The sequence below is a fragment of the Zeus faber genome (assembly GCF_960531495.2).
Source record: "Zeus faber genome assembly, chromosome: 17".
Lineage (NCBI taxonomy): Eukaryota > Metazoa > Chordata > Actinopteri > Zeiformes > Zeidae > Zeus > Zeus faber.
In genome coordinates, this window is record NC_137204.1 from 12981848 (window position 1) to 13004805 (window position 22958).

Here is a 22958-nt window from a genome sequence, read left to right on the forward strand (position 1 = left end):
CGAGTTCGGCGAGGACGCGTTCGAGAAGTGACGAGCGGCGGCGCCGACGTCACGTCCGCTTTTGGGTCCCGGCTCGGCCAATCCGCGCTGGGGTCCCTCACAAGTTGGAGCGAACTACAGCGGCAAGTTTTAAATAGTCAAGCAGAGCAGGTCTCCTGGTGCCATTTAAAAACATTCACAATCAGAAAGGAAATGTCTAACGAAGGGTACGTTGGATTGTTGGGTAACCTCAAACGGTTGTGGGCTTGTTCCGCTGTCAATCGGTTATAAATAGTTAGTCTCGTCGTATACGTGGTGCGTTCACAGATCCGTATCTTCGAATCGCCGCGTGTTTTCTAACACCGCCGCGTACAGTCGACATAAAACAGACATAACACACCAACGTCTCTGGAATATTCGACGCATTTAAGTCGCTTTGCTCCTTGAAAGGGTGCGGCGAGAATGGCGCGCTCGCGTCGTCGCGTTTATCACAGGTAAAATTGTTTTGTCTAATGTTCGAATTAAGTGTGTGGTTTAATACCCCCGAGGTATCGAACGTCGTGTCTTGAGCTGGGGCGAGCGTGGTCGGTGTTGTCGTCTTGGTTCAATTGAGAAAAGGCGCCACAAACTCTCCGGTGTGGCCGCAGTGCTATGGCGGGCGCTGAAGCGTTGCCTTTAGCCGAACTAGTTGCCTTTAAATTCTTTCCACGTGGCTTCGAAGTATTTTATTTTTTATTTTTTTTTGTCAAGTGGCACATTCATTTACGTTATGGTATTACCTTTTCCATATCCATTACTGTTAGAGTTAGATGGATGGATACTTTGTTCATCCCCCGAAGGGAATTCGCAATTGTCCCAACAGCTCACATCAATACGGTAGGGGAAAAAAAAAAGCAATAAAAATATGAAAAATGCATTATAAACCTGCAGTGAACATTACATGGCATCTATCTACAGTAAACCTCGTGATAGACAATAGATACACACACACACACACACACACACACAAAACTATAAAAATAAATAAAAGCTCATGTCCAAACACGAAATCTACGGTCCTATACAATAACTTATGAAATAAACCGTGAACCAGATGAACTTAAGACAGAAATGGTGATGTGCAATAAACCTAGACATCAAATATGAGCTGTAGAAGTCAACCAAATGTTGGCGATAAGCCTATAAACCAACTAAATCCACAGTAAACAAGCAAATTCACGTTCTGGTGGTTGTGCAATTATTTTTGTAAAAGGAAAAAAACAAATCCTATTTTTTGAGGGGTGTTGCCATCTCTCCTTAGGCCTCTACAGGAGATGCCGTGCATGGCCCAGAGCCTCATGGGCTCCATGCTGTCCCACTCGCACAGGAGCGGCGCACGGAAGAAGAGAGGCTATTTGGAAGATATGCTGGACACCGAAAACACCCCCAGTGACCTCGTCTATCAGTCGTCCCCTCGCCACAAGATGCCGTGCGTCGCCCACTTGCCCAGGGGGAAAGAAAACGAACGACAGTTTGTGCTGGCCAGGCGGTCCAGGAGGGCCAAAGAGTCTATATCGGGTATTTACGATTCGGCGAGAGAGGACTGTTGCGTTTCAAACTCAATGTTTAGCGTAGTCGCTTGGTGGTTATTCGTCCTTTTCCTTCACTATCACAGGTCTGTCGTGGGACCAACTGCCCGATGAACTGCTCCTCAGGATCTTCTTCTGCCTCCCTCTTAGAGACCTCCTCAGGGCACCCAGCGTCTGCAAACGCTGGCATCGCTTACTGCAAGTCTTTAATTGCTCATTTACTCATTCTGAAAATTTTCAGACCCCTACCCCTTTTTCTTAAATGGATTAAACAATTTTTTTCTTCATCAATCTACACAAAGTACCCAACAATAACAAAGCAAAAAAAAGTTGTTGTTTTTTTTTGCAAATTGTTAAAAAATAAAAAACTGATATCACGTTTACTTACAAGTATGTTTTGAACAAGAATGTCTGAATACTTATGCAACTGTCAAATTTCTGCTTTTTATTTTTTGATCCATAAAAAAATCTAAACCTGTTTTTGCGTGTGTAGATTGGTGAGGGGGGGGGAAATGAATTGAATCCATTTCAGAATAAGGCCATATCATAACAGAATGTGCAAAGGGTTCTTAAAACTCGAATTCACTGAAAACGAATTCACTGTATAACGGCCACGCAGTGTTTTGTACGATTTCCCCACACGCCACTTCTGATGCCTTTTTTTTCTAATTATTATAATTATTTATTACAGGTCGGATCAGTCTCTGTGGCATAGCTTGGATTTGGAAGGAGCAACTCTCGTGGGCACGGCCTTCGAGCGGGTGATGGCGACCGGGGTTCGGAGGCTGCGCTGTCCCCGTGCCTTTATCGGAAACATGGAGTTTGTCCGAGCAAGGTAAAAACACTACAACTTCAAACTGCTTTTTCCCGTTCGGGTTTGATTCCAACGATAACTGCACTCAAATATATAGTGTCATCACATATGCACATAATCCAAACTGGTGGCAATTCCATTTATGGTTGTGTGTTTCCAGCTCAGTCACACAACTTGGGTAATCATAATCACTACTTTTTCTGCACTTTTTTCCTGCTGCAACGCTTACGGAAGAAACAGTGGCTCCATCTAATAACTAGACACTTATGTTACGACTGCTTATAAAGGATTACCACTTGTTTTTAAATCACCACTAGCTACAGTGCAAAGTAGGGCTCCACTCGCTTCCGAATCTTCCAAGATGCACAGACTGCTCTCAACGGTTACGGAAGATTGCTGTGCTCGAAACCAGGGCGGTCGCTTCAGAAACATTTGGAGAACTTCACGGCACACTGCAAATGTCCCCTATCCGTGATCTGACAAAAGCTTGCGCAGGCTCAAAATGAAGAACGGTTTATAAATGACACTATAACCTTTCCAAAGTTTGGTAAAACTGAGCCAGTGCAAGTGCAGTGTAAAGCCATCTACAACTAGCGAGAATACTAACTCCTGCCACAAATTGGGCGCAAAGCCCAAGGACGAAAGCAGAGTTGCAGTGTGGAACGGCGCGAAGGCCATCTCATTCCACACCGGGCACCAGCAGATCAGCATTACGACTGCAGAACAGGTTTGAACCTTTACAAACCAGCATGAATTGGAAACGGAGAGCACTGCTGACCAGATGCACAAGAGAGAACGAGGACAGATGATGGCCCGCACAGGGGGAGAAATCTCACAAAAAGCTCATCTAGTCAAAGGACTAAACTGGAGAGCCCCATCGGATCACGAGAGCGAACCGTCCAATCTTAGCGTGGTGGACTCTACTCGTGGAGACGTTAGTGGTAATATGCTTAAAATATGTTGTTACCCAGGTGCATTGGCCAGTGACATCAATATTAAAATCCCCCAGATATTGTCTGATCACACAAGGATTGATAAAATCATTGTTGGGGACTAATGATACCTGAAGAAGGGAGTCAGAACTGTTAAAACAGGACTTTGTTAAATTCTTGGACAGCCTTGACCAGCTGAAGATTCGGAGGAAAAGAGTAAAGTCGACAGGCTCCTGGTGCTGAACTTGCGGCTTTTGACAACCCACATTTCAATGTAGGGCCACCTACTCCAACTTTTCTCTAGTCTATTCACAACGAACAGACCAGGGGCACTCAGAGCCAGGATATCCCACGTGACCCAGCCTTTGGGCGACAACAATCAGCCTCATTCCTTCCAGTCCTCCAGCTCACCCTCCCCTCTTTTTTCCTGCCTTTTTTCCGGCAAATTTCTGAAACCGGCTGCTCATCTGGAGTTACCCGATGGCCTTTGTCCAAACAGATCCGGGTTCTACTATTCCCTTTATCACCCATCCGCCAAGCTTAACGCCATCCACTCCGCTCCATCTTGCCCCTCTTGTCCATCGAGCAAGACGCTACCAGAACGCCCCTCTCCTCTGCGTTTACCACCCGTTGCCAACAGTACAGATATCAATCCCACGACGCGTTTATGGTCCCTGCTGCTATAGAGATGGCATCTGCAACTTCTCAAATACAAAGCCCAATGTCCTTGGGTCACACACTGCTAGCCCGTGATCAACGTTAAGATATGTTGCGTCAGTGCATGGAGCCTTCCTCATTCTTGTTTTGACTAGCAACAGGCCCAACAAGATGTACTCTGCTCACGAGGAACATGAAAGAAACTAGCTCAAAAACCCTTTATGCAACAGCAGAACCTACGTTTTCAGAGCTTGTAAGGGAACCGGACTATTGTCATCTAAAGGGCTCGGTATATTAATATCAGTATATGTGGGTGATGCTTTCAATAACAATTTGATTAATTACACTGAACAAAGTGGCCCCACTAATGGTCAAAAAGAGGTTAAGTGGCAAATAATCTCCATAGATATAGTAGATAGCACTGTCCAGAAGCTCAAGAGATCATGTAGAGCAGATAAAAGAAAATGGAGAAAAAGTGGACTCGAGGTTCATCGTAGCATTTATAAAAAAATCATTTTGTACGTGCTGCAAAAAATAAAGTTTTTCTAACATTATTACAGAGTAGGAGAAATCCTGGAGTACTGTTCTCCACCATTGGCAAACTGCTTTATCCTGACCTTGTTCCTGACATTTTAAGCCAGGCATCTGCTACGTTCTTTAAAAGCAAAATGACAACTATGAGCGCGAGTGTTACTTCCGCTGCTGGAAACTTCAAAAGTCAACCCTGTAAAAGGAAAGCATGCATGGGAACTCTTCGTATTATTTATGTTGCAGAGCTCTGTCGGATTGTAATAGAATGTAAATCTTCAACCTGCCCTCTTGATCCTGTCCCTACTATATATTTTTTTAAGGGTTTTCAATTGCGTCTCAGCCTCTGCTCTGAAAATCATTAAATCACTTGATTCCAGGGTTTTTCCTGATGGTTTTTAAATTGCTGTTGTGAAACCACACTTGGTCTGTGGGGTCTTAGCTAACTACAGTTATATCTAACCTTAAATATCATACCGTAAGGTACTTGAGAAAGTAGTCTGTAATTACGTTTACAACTTTGTAAACAAAATCATTTTGGAGAAATTTCAGTCAGGTTTCAGGGCCAGTCACAGCACAAAAACTGCTCTCACCAAATACTTAAATCCACAATTCATTTAGTACGATGATTTTGGTCCATATTGACATGATAGCATCACGCAGTTGCTGCAGATTTGTCGGCTGCACATCTATGATGCAAATCTCCTGTTCCACCACATCCCAAAGGTGCTCTATTGGATTGAGATCTGAACTCATTGTCACGTTCAAGAAACCAGTTTGAGATGATTTGAGCTTTGTGACATGGTGCATTATCCTGCTGGAAGTAGCCATCAGAAGATGCGTTCAATGTGCTCATAAAGGGATGGACATGGTCAGCAACAATAATCAGGTATGCTGTGGGGTTTAAATGATCCTCAGTTGGTACTAAGGGGCCCAAAGTGTGCCAAGAAAATATTCCCCACGCCATTACACCACCAACAGCCTGAACCGTTGATACAAGGCAGGATGGATCGATGCTTTCATGTTGTTTACACCAAATTCTGACCCTACCATCTGAATGTCGCAGCTGAAATTGGATTCATTAGACCAGGCAACCTTTTTACAATCTTCTATTGTCCATTTTTGGTGAGCCTGTGCCAATTGTAGCCTCAGTTTCCTGTTCTTAACTGACAGGAAGTGGCACCCGGTGTGGTCTTCTGCTGCTGTAGCCCATCTGCTTCAAGGTTCCACATGTTGTGCGTTCAGAGATGGTATTCTGCATACCTTGGTTGTAACGAGTGGTTATTTGAGTGACCAGTCTCGAACCAGTCTGCCCATTCTCCTCTGACCTCTGACATCAACAAGGCATGTTCGTCCAAACAACTGCCGCTCATTGGATATCTTCTCTTTTTCGGACCATCCTCTGTAAACCCTAGAGATGGTTGTGTGTGAAAAACCCAGTAGGTCAGCAGTTTCTGAAATACTCAGACCAGCCCGTCTGGCACCAACAACCATGCCACGTTCAAAGTCACTTAAATCCCCTTTCTTCCTCATTCTGATGCTCGGTTTGAACTTCAGAAGAAGAAAGAAGAAGAAACAGTCTTTAATCATCACACGACACTCCACAACACATGCTTGCACACACACACACGCACATGCTTGATGGTGGCCGGTGAAATGACTCCTCTGCTTTTGACCCATCCTGGCTTGTCCTTCCTCCGGGGGCACAGCCAGGAGCAGTGGGCAGCATACGTGGACGCGCCCGGGGACCAGGTGATAAGTGTCCATCGCTGGTCAGACGATGATGGGTGCATGTTTTTGGTGGGGGTCCTTACTGACGTGAGGTGGAGGAAACCCCATGTGAGCACGGGGAGAACATGCAAACTCCACACAGAAAGGCTCCTGTTTGGGAGATAACCCGCCGGAGCACGGTGCCAACAGCGCCCCAGGCGGGAATCGAACCCAGGACCTTCTTGCTGTGAGGCAGCAGTGCAATGCACTGCGCCACCGTGCCACAGCAAGTCATCCTCACCATGTCTACATGCCTAAATGCAATGAGTTGCTGCCATGTGATTGGCTGATTAGCTATTTGTGTAAACAAGCAATTGAACAGGTGTACCTAATAAAGTGGCCTGTGTGTGTGCGTGTGTGTGTCTTCTCCTTTCGGCTGCTCCCGTTAGGGGTCGCCACAGCGGATCACCTGCCTCCAATACCTTCTGTTTTGGTAATTTAATGAAATCAATCAATACAAAACAATACCGTACAATAATTGGGTATTTAAACTAAAAAGATGCTACGACCTGTGGTTTTGTTAGCCCCTCCCTCTTACTCAACATCCGCTGATATGCAGCTGATATCCACCGAGGTGCAACGCTGCATTGTGAGTGCGATGTGGGATGGTCTGGTTGAGCAGCCACACCTGACCTGGATCTAGGTGATTGGGTCAGAGTGGCTGCATACCTGTTGCTCATCAGTTGGTCTAACGAACAGCAGGGAAAACCGCCATCCCAACACACTCAGGATAGGACCCCTGTCATGACATGTTCCATCTGCTCCTGGCTAATTCCAACTGGCCCACCCTCAATCATCTTGTGTCTCTGTGCCGGAGGGCCCTGAAAACACCACTTGGGTAGCGTGTGATAGGAGAAACTGCCAGAAGACGATTGTTGTAGACACACCAGTTTATTGTAGAGAGTGGGCCGGTTGGAATGCTCCAATACCCAAACCCGATACCAACCCAATGTTGCGTAGTTGACGCTCAAAAAAGAGAGCGGAAGCGATTTTATTTGTTTATTTTTTGTAGTGATTGCAAATGATTTGCAAGGTACCATATAAATGTATATTTGCACTTAAAGTGAGAGACTTTCATTTGGAGTTTGAACTGGACATTTCCATGTTAGTTATATGTTGGGTTCTACTAAAACTCAGTGGGGGTTACAGGTTGCATTATACTGAAACATGGTGACAGTCCATATTCCATTTTATTGTAACTCAGTGACAGTTTCATGTTCTATTATCGTTCCAAAGTGAATAATGTACAATAATAAACAGTGTCAGAATCAGCAATCTCACTATTGTGGTAACTGAAAATTGCAGCGGTACCTATGTGCAGCTGTCCAATCACGTGAGCGTGATAAGATCACAGGATCTATCTGTCATCTACGTACACCAGATCGGAAATCGAAATCTGCAGCTCAGACTTAAAAAACAACAACAACAAAAAAATCAGAAATAGGAATTGACCAAGAAAATTGTAATTGGTGAACATGCTTGATAACTTTACGAGATGATGCATTTGAGAGGGTATATCCTAATGATATGAATGTGTATGCAGTTAGCCGCAGTTGCTCGCATACGATGTGATGAGCCTCATTACGAGACGCTACGGTGTGAATATCTGATGGAGTCATTTAACTCCAGTAACTCAAACACCACGGAGACTCCCTGTTGTGGTACTCAAAATATTTTCCCAAGGTTGGCAGGTCTGCTGATGGATGCAAGGTTTCAATTCTTGCTCTTTTGGGCTTGAGCGCAGCATTTGACACACGGATCAATATTCTCTTAAATCTTCTGGAGAACTGGGTGGGTCTATCTGAACGTGTCCTTAACTGGTTCAGAACTTACATCACAGGGCAAATGTTTTCATTGGTCTTGGAGAAACATGACATCTCTTCTGGTGTTGCACAAGGGAGCTGCCTTGGGCCCTTACTTTTCTCACTTTACATTCTTCCATGAGGTGATATTATCGGGGAACAGATTGTCATAATGTCAATTTCAATAACTGCCAATGATACACAAGGTAGAGCTGGTGGTCTAGTAATCTAAAAGTTGCTGGTTGGATCCCAGGCTCCTCCTGCTAGCATGCTGTAGTGTCCTTGAGCAAGACACTTAACCCCTAATTGCTCCTGATGGCTGCGTCCGTCGGTGTTTTAATAATTGTAAGTCGCTTTGGATAAAAGCGTCTGATAAATGTAATGTTATTGTTATGTTATAAAACTAAATGAACATGAGACAGAAATGCTTTTGGTCAGCCCCAAAGCCGAAAGGGAGGAACTCTCTGCAAGACTTGATAAGCTGAACCTCTGGGTCACATCAGAACTAACAAGTCTGGGTGTTATTCTAGATTCTGATTTAAGTTTTAACTTAAATTTTTTACCTGCTTTTTTTTTAACCTATATAAAGAGAGTGACCAAGTTCAACAGATTGTCACATACATATACATACGGTCAAACATAAATGCAGCGAAATGTCATGACACCTGGTGATTACGCACAATAAGCTCTAAAAATACTAAAATGGGGGTAATCGACATGAGGTGCTTGCGCAGGCGGCCGTAAGGGCGGCGGCGCCACAATGGTGATTCTGCGTTCTATAATTATATAATAGAATTATCTGTGTTGTATTAAATATACATTTAAGTCCTCCTAAATGAAACTTACCTTAACTTACCTCCAGCACTTACCTCACAGAGTAGAAGTCCTGGAACAGAAATTGGGCACGCGGCCTCTTCCTGTCATAGTTATGCCAGTAAACGAGGGAGGAGAGGACTGCAGCCAGGAGGGTGCTGGGGTTGGGGTCAGAACAGTATTCTTTCATCTGAGAAACATTACCAAAGTACAGCCCTTCCTGTCGCAGAAATATGCTGAAAAGCTAACTCATGCTTTAATTACAAGTCAATTACTCTACTGCAATGCTCTTTTTGCTGGCCTTCCTAAAAACTCCATTGAGAGCTTGTTCAGTATTCGGCAGCTAGACTTTTGACAAAAACAAGATGGTAAGAGCACATCACTCCAATTCAAGTTTAACTCCATTGGCTCCCAGTTTCCTTTATTATTGATTTTAAAGTCCTCTTACTTGTGTACAAAGCTCTAAATGGTTTTGGGTCGGCCTACATTACAGAATCACTGGTCTTCTATGCTCCATCTAGGGCCCTCAGGTCATGAAACAGTGGCCCGTTTGAAGTACAATACTCCACTCAGAACAAGATTGGAGATGCAGCCTTTTTTTTTTTTTTTCCTTAGTTATTTTTAAATATTTTCTTTTCTACTCATAGAAGTCTGAAGATCCCATGCCAGTGGGATAACTGAAGTGTCGAATGGTGAATCTTGCTTGTTGTATTTAACAAACTTGTTGTCATGCACGTAAAATCCAAGATACTTAAATGGTGAAGATTTACTAATCGGCCTGTTTGGAAATGACTATGGCCCGTTTTACACCTGGCATTAACATGTGTCTTGGGTGATCCGATCACAAGTGGACAGCTCTAAGAATGTCTGTTCACACCACGGCACTGGGATGTGTCTCGGGTAACCACTTGTGATCGGATCTCACTTCCTCGCTCTATTTGCAAATAAACCCTGCCTTGGTGCAAGATAAAAACAATAGACTGAAATTTTGGTGTCCTGTCTTCTGTACGCAGCGCAGGGTTCAGGCTGAACAGATTTCTTTAGTTTCCTGGTTGTCTTTAATGGAAAATTTTTAAACGTGAACATAACTCACAATTAGAGTGGAGTTTTGCTCCTCTGGACAGTGGTGCGGCATACACACCGTGCTGGTTTTCCCGTGTTTATTTTAGATGTATTTATTTTCGTTAGTTTCCTACTTCCATGAAACCAATATTTTAAACACTGCTAAGGGACTGTCCCGTATTGGATCGCTGGGTAATGGAGAGGGAGGTTCCCGTATCTCAAAACAAAACAATTGTTTTTATTTTTATTTTTATTTATTTTTTTTCGTTTTTTAGGGGTATTTGTTTTCCTCCGTTTCGTAATTGAACGTAACAAAAAAGTAAGCGGTCTTTCAATTTGGCCCAGGACTTATTCTTGTACACACTGCTGAAAGAATGTGGTCCTCTGCAGCCCAGGCCACCTACGAATGTGGTCTGAGCTCTCAATGCGTCCTGGGTGTGTTCACACCTGTACTTAGAGCTGTCCACTTGTGATTAGATCACCCAAGATGCATTTTAGTGCCAGGTGTAGACAGAGCCTGAGACACATGCACTACTGCCACGGTGAAGTCTTTTCCCCAAAATTGTACTCAAGATAACTTTGATTGGAGAGTACACATTTCCCAGCGATTCATTGGACGACAGTGTTAATCTTTATCACTGTATAGAAAATAATTAGTTGAGGAACTATCGCGATCCTTCATGATCTCAGTTGACCCCTACTCCAAAAATGAGTATAATATTTACCATTTTTTTAATTAAATGCAATTTGCTTATTCTTGCCCTGTTTTAAATTAATTTAATTCTTTTCACGCTTGTTCTTACCCTGTTTTTAATTGATTCCATTTGTTTATTTGATAATTCCATTTTGTTAATGCATTTTGCTTTGCTTTTGTCACTATCTGATGGCCTTTTAATGCAAGAAACTTTGAGTTACATGTCATGTTTGAAATGTGCAAATGAAGGTGGTTATAATTTATACCAACAACTCTATCCTGTGTATAGTATTTTATTTTGTATATTTTTATATATCTGACTTTCTGTTTTGTATTTTTGTGGTATTTTTCACTTAACTTTATTTTGTGAGCGATACACAATTGGCTGATATGAAAATGAATGCACCTTTATTTGACTATTTTTACTTCACTCTTTATTCATTTTTTATTTTTTTTTTCCATTTTTCCCCATACTGTTTGCTTTTTATGCTCTTTGCCAAACCTCATCATGACAAATTCCGAGTGCATGTAGATGTACCCGGCGGAATAAACTGATTCAGATTCTTACCAAAGTGTCACATTAACAGTATTTGAAGGGACATGTTGACGTGAAATTAGAATATTGGGACAGTTGGAATTATTTCCGTTTCTTTCTTCTTCTTCCCTCCAGCCCATCACAAGTTTTTCAGATGGATCTCACCAACTGCACCGTCGCCACTTTGACTCTGGAAAGCATCTTGGAGCACTGCAAAATGTTACAGCACCTCAGCCTGGAGGGCTTGCAGCTCTCGGATCGCATCATTCAGTAAGTGCCACCATGTTGTTCTGTACACGTTATCCATTAGGGATTTTTATCTCTATATCTATCGATCAGCCCCAACATTAGAAACACCATGAATATTATGTGCCGCCAAAAGAGCTCTGACCCGCCTAGGCATGGACTCCACAAGACCTCTGAAGGTGTCCTGTGGTATCTGGCACCAAGATGTTAGCGGCAGATCCTTTAAGTCCTGGAAGCTGTGAGGTGGGGCCCCCATGGATCGTGCTTGTTGTTCCAGCACATCCCATAGATGCTCCATCGGATCTGACCCTAACCACGGCAATCCACGTGATGTAGAAGAAAACGTGAATCATCAGACCAGGCCACCTTCTTCCATTGCTCCATGGTCCAGTTCTGATGCCCACGTCCCCATTGTAGGTGCTTTTGATGGTGGACAGGGGTCAGCATGGGAACTCTGACTGGTCTGCAGCTACGCAGCCCCATGTCTGTGTCTGTGATGCACTGCGTGTTCTGACACCTTTCTATCATAGCAGCATTAACTTTTTCTGCAGTTTGTACTACAGTAGCTCTTCTGTGGGATGGAATCAGACGTGCTAGACTTCGCTGCCCACGCACATCAAAAAGCCCATGGGCGCCCATGTCGCTGGTTCACCCGCCAGTTAGGTCCTATATACTGCATATCAGGAACACCCCACAAGACCTGCCGTTTTGGAGATGCTCTGACTCAGCCATCACAATTCGGCCCTTGTCAAAGTGGCTCAGATCCTTACGCTTGCCCATTTTTCCTGCTTCCAACACATCAACTTCAAGGACTGACTGTTCACTTGCTGCCTAATATATCCCACCCCTGGACAGGGGCCATTGGAACAAGATGATCAATGTTATTCACTTCACCTGTCAGTGGTTTTAATGTTGTGGCTGATCTGTGTGTGTATAGATAGATATAGTTGTGGTTCTTAATCCTTTGTCGTTCACTCCGGTTTCCCCATCTGTCTCAGCCATCTATCCCAGAATCCCGACATGGTGCATCTCAATCTGAGAGGCTGCTCGGGTTTTTCTCCTGACCCGCTCGGACAGATGCTCAAGTCTTTCTCCCGGTAAACAGCGCGCTAAAACAAAACAATGGGCAACAATAATTGCATTCCCCGCTGCGAACGAGCACTGACGCAAATGTGCTTGTTTTTTAGGATGGAGCAGTTGAATATCTCCTGGTGTGAGTTTAATACTCAGCACGTGAAGGCCGTTGTCATGAACCTCCAACCCAGCGTTACCCACCTCAACGTCAGTGGCTACCGACAAAATCTCACACTAGAAGGTGGGTGAATATTTAAAAGATGAAAATCATTTTTGCTACTCTCTTAAGTTATGAGCAGAAAAGGAGGAAGTGCCGCTCTGATCCCTGCCCAGAGCCTTGTTAATGCTGAGGGAGCTCGTATTTACCAAGCGTCTGTGAATCATAGAAATCACCTAGAAATGGCACTAAATGTGACTAGGGGTAAAAAAAATAAAAATAAAATAGGACCTAAAAATAGTTTACAAAGCTTCCTACAGCCCAAATGGACATCAAATGGAAAGATTCTAGGTGTATATCTTACGTTTGTTTCTATTAAAATAATTCTCCATTTGCAAAAACAAATGCATCTGCCACAGATGGAGAGAACATTCTTGGTGTGTGTGCATGTAATATATATGTGTGTATATTTCTGTGTGTGTGTCTAATAAACATGTATTCTGATTAAGCTGGTTTCACATACGTTTGTATCGTTTTAAATGTAGAATATTGTAATACGTTGTGATTCCAACAAACAAAGGAATGCCCACACACGTGGTTCTAACATGCTGTGCACTTAAATTCTGGGGTTGGTCTATTTTAGACTTGGACAAAAAAAATTGAATCCGCAGAATTATTTCTTTCAGATTTAAAGGAGCTGGTGGCAGGATGTCCCAATATTGTTACACTGGATGTCAGGTAACTTTTTTTCTTTTGTCAAGCACACACAGTAATAGACAATATTTGACTCCATTCAACTATTTTGGTATGATTAACAATATGAAACTATTTCAGAGCCTTGAGTTTGTTAAAGGACGAGTTGAATTTCTATCCTCATTTTCTCCTCGTGTTTGTCAATCAAAAAATATTTCCACGGTAATCCCACTTTCGTCTGGTGTGACGCAAGTTCTCTTCACGGCGTTGCTCCGGTTATAACGCCATAACTTCATTCGGCACCAAAATAAATGCATGAACATAACGGTGATGTCAACATGTGCCAAAAACACATCTTAATGTCGTTACTTGAGGTACAACTGGAACTGCACCTTTGGAAGACAGTTGCAATTTCAAAGAATAAAATGTAAATTGTTGCCTCCTTCATGACAGCGACAGCGTTTACCTGACGACCGACTGTATCCCCACCCTCGCACAACTGCGAAGTCTTGCACATCTGTCTTTAAGCCGCTGCTACCAGATTCACACCGCCGCCCTCGTGTAAGTTCCTCTTGCCGCCGAAACGCAATTCCGTTTGTGCTCCCGCGTTCGGGCCTCTTGACCGTCGTCCCTGTCGTTTCAGCGACTTCAGCGAGAAGTTCCCTTCCCTGCGGCGGCTCGACGTGTTCGGGCTCGTGAGCGAGGGCCACGAGAGCTCGCTGAGGAAGGAGATGAGCCACATCTCCATCAATTCCAGTCCGATTTCCACGGTAGCCCGTCCCACGCCGCCTTACTCTGACGAGCCCGTGATGTGGAACAGGCGCTGTCGGCTACGATTTGATATAGAGCCGTAGTCCTGATCTGCCGGGTTTTTTTGGGGGCGGGAGGGAGTGAGTATGTTGCATAGCAATTTCTTTGCAGTACATGCAATAGTAACATGAAATTTAAGCCATTCCAGCCTATTTCAATGATGGCTGTAGTTTGATGGATTTGTTAGCAGTATAGCTCTGTCAATTAGGCATTCTTTTTTTATATATGGAATTTTCCAATCATTGATAAACTATTGACTTTTTAAATGTGATTGTGTGAAGGGATAACATACTGAATTGTTTAGTGAGAAAACATTCACTTTTAAGTGTTTTTTCCAGAGGCTCAATGGACATGTTAAAGATTTCACTATGTTAAAAAAAAAGTAAAAAAAAGTATTCAAATTGTTTGTTTTATTACATTGTTAGGAGATTGCTTGCAAGAGATAATGTGCATTTTTTTCCACAAGCCTGAAAATTAAAGATATTGAACATTGGTTAGTGGAATTTTTAATGCATGTGTATACTTAGTGTCTTGAAAGCAATTAAGGTTTTGATTTCATATTCCTGGAGGAAAGCAATTGGGTAGAAGATACTTTATGCTTATACACTGCTCATTTGAATGCAAAAAGAAAACTGGCTTCAGTTGTTTGTAAAATTTCTGTATTGTAAAAACAGCTCAGTAACACTCATGACAGCAGATTTTCGTTAGATAAATCCTAATTTAACTATCCCTGAGCAACTGTCAGGGCTAGATCAATTTGGATTCAGAACATGTAGTTTCAGCCTTCCCAATAAAACATTCCTTTTCACAAGTGACCTCATTTTAAAAGTCGAAACACAGCAAATCCCTCTTGTCTGAGTCCTGAATCGTTTTAACTAGAGTATTGTGATCTTAGATTCATTGTCAGCTCTGTACACAAACCATCATATTATTTTTGCCCTTAAAATAGCAAATATGAAAAACTTTCATTTCAAGAAATGGGAAAAATAACTTTAGTTAAATCTTTATTATGCAATTATTCCTCTTGAAATTGACCTTGATAGCAGTTCAAAAATATATCTACTTCACCAAATGTTTAAGAATAAATGGACATTTTTAACTGATGAAAATCTTACCTGTAGTTTTAAAAAGCACTATCAATTGAACAAAAAAAAAAAACAAAAAACCCTCAAGACAGAAAATTTCATTGGCATGTAAAAAAAAAAAAAAAAAAAAGTCCCTATTTAGAACCCAAAATCCATTCCTGCGTATTTAAAACAGTTCTAATATCCCTTCGGTTAATGGTTCTCTACGCTGTGCTCTGTGCTTTAAGATGGGTCTCACCGGAAGGATAATATTGGGGACAGAAAATGGGGTGGCTTAAAACACCCAAAGCCATAACTTGCATTGAATCGGTGAACAGCAGGCACACAGTGGAATACTTCGATTGTTTGTAGGTGACGTAATATGTGAGCGCAATTACCCCAACCCAAATGACAGGTAGATAAAGGGAATTGGGGGGGGGGGGGGGGGGGGGGGGTTCTCAGTTTTGAAGGAGCACTGTGCGCAGCTGGTCCTCCTCACTCATGCTGATTGTCGCGATGGCGCCGTCGTTGAACTCGAAGGAAGTCCCGCCGTCGACCACCATACACGCGTCCCAACACCTCGAGCGCAAGCACACCCTTCAGAGCCGAGACAAGGGAAAAACATTTTGAAATACAGGTCGAAATATGAGCTGTTGGGTCATTCGCTTCGAGAACTTCACTCACTTTTTGGCAAAACCTCTCTGGCGTATGCTGGAGAAAACCCTGTTGACAATGGGTTCCCTTATGCTGAAGAACAGCCGCCTTTTTTCGGGACTGAACACCAGAGACTGATTGTATTCATCGGTGACTGGATGGAGGAAAGGATTGAGAATAAATACATATACATTTTTTAAAAATCCATTGTTATAAACGCTCCAGTTAAAAGGAGATCAACGAGACCATTCTGCCAACTCACCCTTTTGAATGAATTCCAGATTTAGTGGAATATCAAGACCAGTCTGGGACTTCCCTGTTCAAGGAGACATTTTGAGGAGTTTTCGTTGGACGTTGCAGCTGAGAACGTTTTCATTGAAGTGACCTGAAACCCCCGAGAGGGTGCATGCACCTACCTATTTTCAGAACATCCTCCACAGCTTGTTCCACAAGTTTGTTGATATTGTACGACCTTAATCACACCAAGATAAGAAAAACAAGTTGATAAGATTGCACAGTGGAAAATTGCTTAGATCCTTACGCTCGACCATTTTCCCTGCTTCCAACACATCAACTTCAAGAACTGACTGTTCACTTGCTGCCTAATATATCCCACCCCGTGACAGGTGCCATTGGAACAAGATGAGCAATGTTATTCACTTCACCTGTCAGTGGTTTTAATGTTGTGGCTGATCGGTGTATTTGACTGTTGTTAATCTCGAACACCCGTCAAGGTGACTGGTGAAGACGATGCAATGAATTGTATCATTCCATTTTGGCTCAGTTAGAAACATTCAACTAGCCTACCAATAGTAAGCAAACAAATAAATAAATAAGTGTGTATAAAGTCAAATATAACACTAAAATATGTTGTTGGCATGGAATGTACCAGGCTGTGGATCCTGTTCCCGTGCAGATGCTGAGGCCGGAGCTCTTCTGCTTCTCCCACGGGCCGTCATCGACTGAGATCTCGTAGTACGAAGCCCTATGGGGCGAGAAGGTGAGATGGGGTTTGAAGTAGTTATACTTCACCCTGTGACGGACAGAAATCCATGGATGAGTGCAAAAGTAAATAGTCTGCGGTGAACAAGTACACAGGCGCAAAGCGAGGATGTGTGGCAAAGTTGGCGGAAGAAAATACCTGGAGGAAAGAGACTCTCCGATGAAGATCTCGTTTAGGCTTCTGACGGGAAGTAGATTGGGCTCGGAAAAGCATTTGTTTGGCGTTCTGGTCTCTACAGGAAGTGACCGCATGAAGAGGAGAACATTTTTGTATTGACCCGTCTACATCACACGCTGACAGGAGATGCATTAGTAGCATACTTGGGCCGAAAAGGTGATAATCCATACGGGATATGACCACTGAAGTCCAGGCTGTTTTATAGCATGGACTTCCCATTTAGAGAGGGAAGAGGGAAGTAACAAATTACCTGGTAATTAGAACTCTTTTGATATGCTGTTACAATAAGGCATTAACATCATCTGGAATGTATGCCAAAATATGGCAAAATGTCAATAAGTACACAAGCAATAATGTGATTTATGGATATAGGCCAATATTCAGTTCATAGTATCTGTTGTGCAACAGGTTAAAACGCCCATCTCCACACACACCCAGGATAGGAGCCTGTCATGACATGTTCTATCTGCTCTTGGGCTCAATCCAGCTGGCCCACTCTCTACAATAAACTGGTGTTTACAACCCCTGTCTTCTGTGTCTCTGTGCCGGAGGTCCCTGAAACGCCACTTGGGTGGCGGGTGGTAGGAGAACCGCCACCTGGGTTCCTATCCTGAGTGTGTGTGGGGATGGGAGTTTTTACCTGTCGCTCGTTAGACCAACCAACGAGCAACAGGTATGCAGCAGCTCTGATCCCCATCACCTAGACCCAGGTCAGGTGTGGCTGCTCAAACCAGACCATCCAGCATCCTGTTCTTGTCACAGGCTGACAGAAACAAATTTAAAAGTGAGTCCGTCACAAGGAAAGAAAAGGCTTACTAGAATCTCCCTTATGTAAACCCTAGGAGCCCGCTAACACTCTATGACGCCCTGTGCCTTCGGGTAAACATCCTTAGCTCATCATCAGCGCAGTCTCAATCAACAATTACAAAAACGCTCTGACACGCCAAGGCAGCTAAGGTCTGTAGGGTCCAATGCTGCATTCGTTGTCTTTTACCACTCGACACGGCTACGCAGGGTAAGCTGACCGATTGATGACCATTCCCGAGAAGACCACGTCCAGGAGACATGGCAAAACAAGAAGGATGAGCGCGGGAGGGGAGAAAGGGTTGGAAACGGGCACACGTACTCATCTCACTGTCCATGGTGGTGATGCGGTGGGCTTGGCTGTGCTGCTCCAAGCTCAGCTGCTGTTCGTGCAGGTCCACCGGCGTGGGGTTGATTCCTGTTCCCTCCAGGTGCAGCCGGATTCTCTGGCGCCATAGCCACCTGCTCCCAGCGAGGAAACACAGCACGGGGAGATTTATTACTTTTTTTTTTGTCATCCGGCAGGTATGCAAATCACTCCATCACTGTGGTTAAAAAAGGGTTCAAAAATGCAATTCAGAAGGATTGAGGGACGCAACTATGATGGTTAAAGTACCCTTGAAGTACCCCTTGTTTCACACACACGTTATTTTAATCCTGGAGGAGCTTTTGTATCTACAATATCTGACAAAAAATTAGATCCACACCTGAACTCGCCACGAAAGAGTTTCTCCAGTGCCTCTGGGAAGGCATGAGTGTATCGTACCGGCAGGCAAAGGTGTCCCTCTGACCTTTAAATGAAGAAAGAATAATGAATTAACCACCGATTCAGCCGATTATATTAGAGATTTTAGATTTGTCTGTGGTTACATATTTCACATACATTACATCTCACTACGATTTGTATCTACTTCAGAACAATAAACAACTAGGTCTGTACACTGGAACCAAAACGCCAGTTGTTAATTTGACTGACAACTCAGTCAAATTAACAAATGCTATGCAAACAAATGGCCTTTGAACTACGAGCCTTGTGCAAATAGAAAAATAATAATCTTAATGGCAAGTCAATTTACTCAAAAGTATAATTGTTTAAGAATAAATGAACATAACTATTTCATGTTATTCAGCTTTATGCCCCCTACCATCTTCAAACCCAAGCCTTGAACAGGCTTTTAACGGGGTCTTACCTCTCAGGGTCAGTGTTTACTCCAACAATTGGTTTGTCCTTGCTTAGAACCTTACTGGCAACAAGTAGCATCGTCCCGTCCCCTGACAGAACAAATTGCAGGTACAGAAGTAGTTATACAGTTTCTACCCCAGGGCAGTGAGACTCACCCTACACCACACATCACCACCTCGCTCACTCAAGTACTTGTGCAATAATATATATGCAACAACACTGTACAAACCATAACATACTAGTAAATAGAATTACATAGAATCCTAATTTATACCCATATCATTTTATATTCTGCAAATTTTATATATAAGTTTTTTTTGTTTTAGCTTTTTTCAGCTATTTGTGTATATTTGGCAGTTGTATTCTTTTTTTTCTTTTACATTCAATTTTTTTCTTTTCTCAGACTGTTAAGATTATTTTTGTCATGCTAGTCATCTGTAGACACCAATAATCACCATGACAAATTCCTAGTACATAAAATCATTCTGATAAATGAGTCACATTAAAACGACTGAGGGTGACTTGGTTTGCATATGAAAAGCTAGTCAATAGAGGTATTACAGTGCATTCGGAAAGTTTCCCCCCCACATTTTGTTATGTTACAGCCTTATTTTCAAATTGATTAAATTCCTTTTTACCCCTCATCAATCTACACACAATACCTCACAATGACAAAGAAAAAAGAGTTTGTTTTTTTAATTTTTGCAAACTAATAAAATAAAGAATCAGAAATATCACGTTTACATAAGTATTCAAACCCTTTACTCAGTACTTTGTTGAAACACCTTTGGCAGCGTTGACAGCCTCCAGTCTGACTGGGAATGATGCTACAAGCGTGGCACATCTGTATTTGGGGAGTTTCTCCCATTCTTCTCTGCAGATCCTCTCAGGCTCTGTCAGGTTCGTCGGGGAGATGTTCAATCAGGTTAAGTCCGGGCTCTGCTCGGGCCACTCAGGGACGTTCACAGACTCGTCACAAAGCTACTCCTGTGTTTTCCTGGGGGAGTGCTCAGGGTCGTCGTCCGGTTGGAAGGTGAACCTCTGCCCCAGTCTGAGGTCCTGAGCGCTGTGGAGCAGCTTTTCACCAAGGGTCTCTCTGTACTTTGCTGCATCCATCTTTCAATTGATCCTGACTAGTCCCCCAGTCCCTGCCCCAGAAAAACATGTCCAGCGCATGATGCTGCCACCACCACGCTTCATTGTACCTTGGCAAGGTGATGAGCGGTGCCTGGTTTCCTCCATACATGCCACTTGGCATTCAGGCCAAAGAGCTCAATCTTGGCTTCATCAGACCAGAGAATCTTGTTTCCCATGGTCTGCGAGTCCTTCACGTACCTTTTGGCAAACTCCAAGCGGGCTGTCATGTTATTTTTACTGAGGAGGGGCTTCTGTCTGGCCACTCTACCACCAAAGCCTGATTGGTGATGTTCTGCACAGATGGTCGTGTTCTGGAAGGTTCTCCCCCCCACTAAAGAACTCTGGATCTCTGTCAGGTTCTTGGTCACCTCTCTGACCAAGACCCTTAATCCCCGACTGCTCAGTTTGGCCGGGTGGCCAGATCTAGGAAGAGTGTTGGTGGTTCCAAACTTCTTCCATGTGAGAATGATGGAGGCCACTGTGTTCTTGGGGACCTTCTATGCTGCAGACTTTTTTTTTTTTGTGAGGGTGTCTGAGATGTGCATAGCGAGAACTATCAAAAATTGAAACGGAGGACCCGATGATGGGAATAGGAATGTGATTTACTCTGATCTTCCTTACCTCATCATATGATTAGATCTTCAAATTCCCTCCTATAGGCCCTCTCATCACTGTCGCTTTTCAGACCAATCACTATGGCGTCATCTGCAAGTTTTATGATTCTTTTGTTGTCGTATTTGGCAACACAAACCAAACGCAATTGGTGCACAACACAAGTGCAAACAGACTGTAAAATAGGGAACTGAGACAGCAGCCGTGAGGCACGCCGGTCCACAGAACTATTGTAGATGAGGATGTTTTACCTATTCTCAGAGTCTGGGGCCTGTCTGTCAGGAAATCAAATAGCCAATTGCAGTTAGGTTTTGACACAAATCTCATGATCTATTGGAACAGTAGGCAAACTGTAATAGGTCAAGGGTAGCAGGAATGTTTCATTTTATATGTGATATAACCAATCTTTCCAGGCACGTCATAACTGAGGTCAAAGCAACAGGTCGATAATCATTGTTGGCAGGAGATGGGAGTTTTCTTAGGTAAAAGGCACAATGGTGGTTTTCTGAAAACACAGTGGAACCACACACAATGACAGGGACAGGAATCTTTCAACCCCATGGCTTGGTTTTTACTCTGACACGCATTGTCAAATGCGGGACCTTATATAAGCAGGTGTGCTCCATTCCAAATCATGTCCAATCAATTGAATTTAAGTTGATTGATTTAAAAATCAGGTTGTAGAAACATCTCAAGGAGGGTCAAAAGAGACAGGATGCGCCGCAGCTCAATTGCAAGTGTCACAGCAAAGGGTCTGAATACATATGTAAATGTAATATTTCAGGTTTTTTTTTTATTTTGAATATATTTGCTAAAATTTCTAAAATCCTTTTTAATCTTTGCTTTGTCATGGTGGGATATTGGGTGTAGATTCACAAGGAAAATACAACGTAATTTAATCCCATATGAGAATAATCACATAAAAAAAATGTGGAAAAAGGTGGAGGGGTCTGAAAACTTTCTGAATGCACTCCATGTATGACATAGGATCAAGGCTGTAAAGAATAATGGTCCTCATTTGCCAATGACGTACAGGCCTATGACAAACCAGGCCCATGCAACCAACCCCAAATCCTCAAACCCCACAATCTGGACAGTGAATCCATACCTCCAGCAGAAATGATAGTGTCCGCCCATCGCACTATATCTTCATCATATTCTCGTCTTCGCACAACTTGCACCTCAATACCTTCTTTCCTGTGGACCAAACACAATGACAATGACAAACACCTTATTTATATACACATTTCTATAGTATAGTATACTGTATACATACACATACAATTATCATTGGATATTAATCAACAATAGGGTTAATGTTGTGTCCATATAATCTGTATCATACGCAGAGACAGACACAAATCTCTTACTGTAGACTCTTCACAATGTGTTCCACATTGCGAGTATGGATGTTGTGCCTCTCCAAAAGGCCGCTGTAGCTGGAGCCCTTCATGGCAAGCTGTCAAAAACAGAATCAAAAGCAAAATATATTAGAGAAAAAAAAAAAATGAAAATTGTCAGTATCTGGGGAGGGAAGGTGAAACATACAGTAAACCCCCCCACACAGTAAACTGTACATGAGAAAATCTGGCAGGATAATGGAAAATAAACCAGACAGTATACGTCTGAGGAAATACACCACAAAACAAAAACAAGCAGTACTGTATAAACCGGCCGAAGTTCACAAGCAAAACGAAAGATTGACAAAAACAGCCCAAAACGAAAAAAGCCGAACGTTTGCCTACCAGCTGCTTTAAGTCTTCCTCGGACAGCCCGGCATAGCGGTACCGTTGCTGCTCAAACTCGTACCTGGTGGTCTTTGTGACCACCGCCACTTTGGAGGGTTTGAAACCCGCGTCCGGCTGCGACGCAATACTCCGTATTGTTTGCGAGGGGAGGGGACGGTCGGCGCTTCCACACAGCAGCTCGACCGCTCGACTCCCAAAACAAAGAAAGTTCACCGCTGACCGGCGAGTCATTCTTTTCGACGGGCGTTAGGAAAATTAATGAAAATCAAAATCAAAAAGGAAAACAAACAAACCAAAAAGGAGTGGAGTGGCTGACGAGGACGTCGGCGCGTATGTTTTACTCGGCCGCCACGGAACTCGTTATAGATGCCGAGTGGTGGGAGCAGCTGTCAGGGAAGGTCACGCACACACCTGATCCACTCCCACTCCCACTCCTCTTCCT

The 22958-nt window shown here is 43.2% G+C and overlaps 2 protein-coding genes across 3 annotated transcripts; one reads left to right on the forward strand and one right to left on the reverse strand.

The window, feature by feature from the left end:
- The first annotated feature begins 169 nt into the window (after positions 1–169).
- Positions 170–14608, forward strand: skp2 (S-phase kinase-associated protein 2, E3 ubiquitin protein ligase). Its single transcript, XM_080017602.1, has 10 exons — positions 170–206; positions 1280–1536; positions 1634–1745; positions 2239–2382; positions 11290–11424; positions 12399–12497; positions 12588–12715; positions 13318–13369; positions 13778–13885; positions 13968–14608. Exons 1-10 carry the CDS (start codon positions 193–195, stop codon positions 14176–14178), a joined length of 1260 nt encoding a protein of 419 aa, XP_079873728.1. The 5' UTR covers positions 170–192; the 3' UTR covers positions 14179–14608.
- Positions 14609–14767: 159 nt separating this feature from the next.
- On the reverse strand, positions 14768–22958 carry nadk2 (NAD kinase 2, mitochondrial). Of its 2 annotated transcripts, none has more exons than XM_080018268.1 (12): positions 22514–22958; positions 22139–22227; positions 21877–21965; positions 19027–19108; positions 18544–18627; positions 18159–18298; positions 16994–17087; positions 16742–16885; positions 16269–16324; positions 16115–16168; positions 15883–16006; positions 14768–15795 (listed from the first exon to the last, which is right to left on the reverse strand). In XM_080018268.1, exons 1-12 carry the CDS (start codon positions 22745–22747, stop codon positions 15657–15659), a joined length of 1329 nt encoding a protein of 442 aa, XP_079874394.1. In that variant the 5' UTR covers positions 22748–22958; the 3' UTR covers positions 14768–15656. The 2 variants fall into 2 exon arrangements, with proteins under 2 accessions (XP_079874394.1, XP_079874395.1); XM_080018269.1 differs by having other exon boundaries at positions 14770–15795; positions 16742–16837.

What these genes read in the sequence shown, in the direction of transcription:
- skp2 (XM_080017602.1), top strand. An exon ending in GGCCAAAGAGTCTATATCGG is followed by an intron (nt 1,537 to 1,633) that starts GTATTTACGATT and finishes TCACTATCACAG; the next exon opens with GTCTGTCGTGGGACCAACTG. An exon ending in ATGCTCAAGTCTTTCTCCCG is followed by an intron (nt 12,498 to 12,587) that starts GTAAACAGCGCG and finishes CTTGTTTTTTAG; the next exon opens with GATGGAGCAGTTGAATATCT.
- nadk2 (XM_080018268.1), bottom strand. Translation starts at nt 22,747, where the DNA reads ATGACTCGCCGGTCAGCGGTGAACTTTCTTTGTTTTGGGAGTCGAGCG. An exon ending in GGAACAGGATCCACAGCCTG is followed by an intron (nt 16,325 to 16,741) that starts GTACATTCCATG and finishes GGTGTGATTAAG; the next exon opens with GTCGTACAATATCAACAAAC. An exon ending in GGAGGATGTTCTGAAAATAG is followed by an intron (nt 16,169 to 16,268) that starts GTAGGTGCATGC and finishes CTCCTTGAACAG; the next exon opens with GGAAGTCCCAGACTGGTCTT.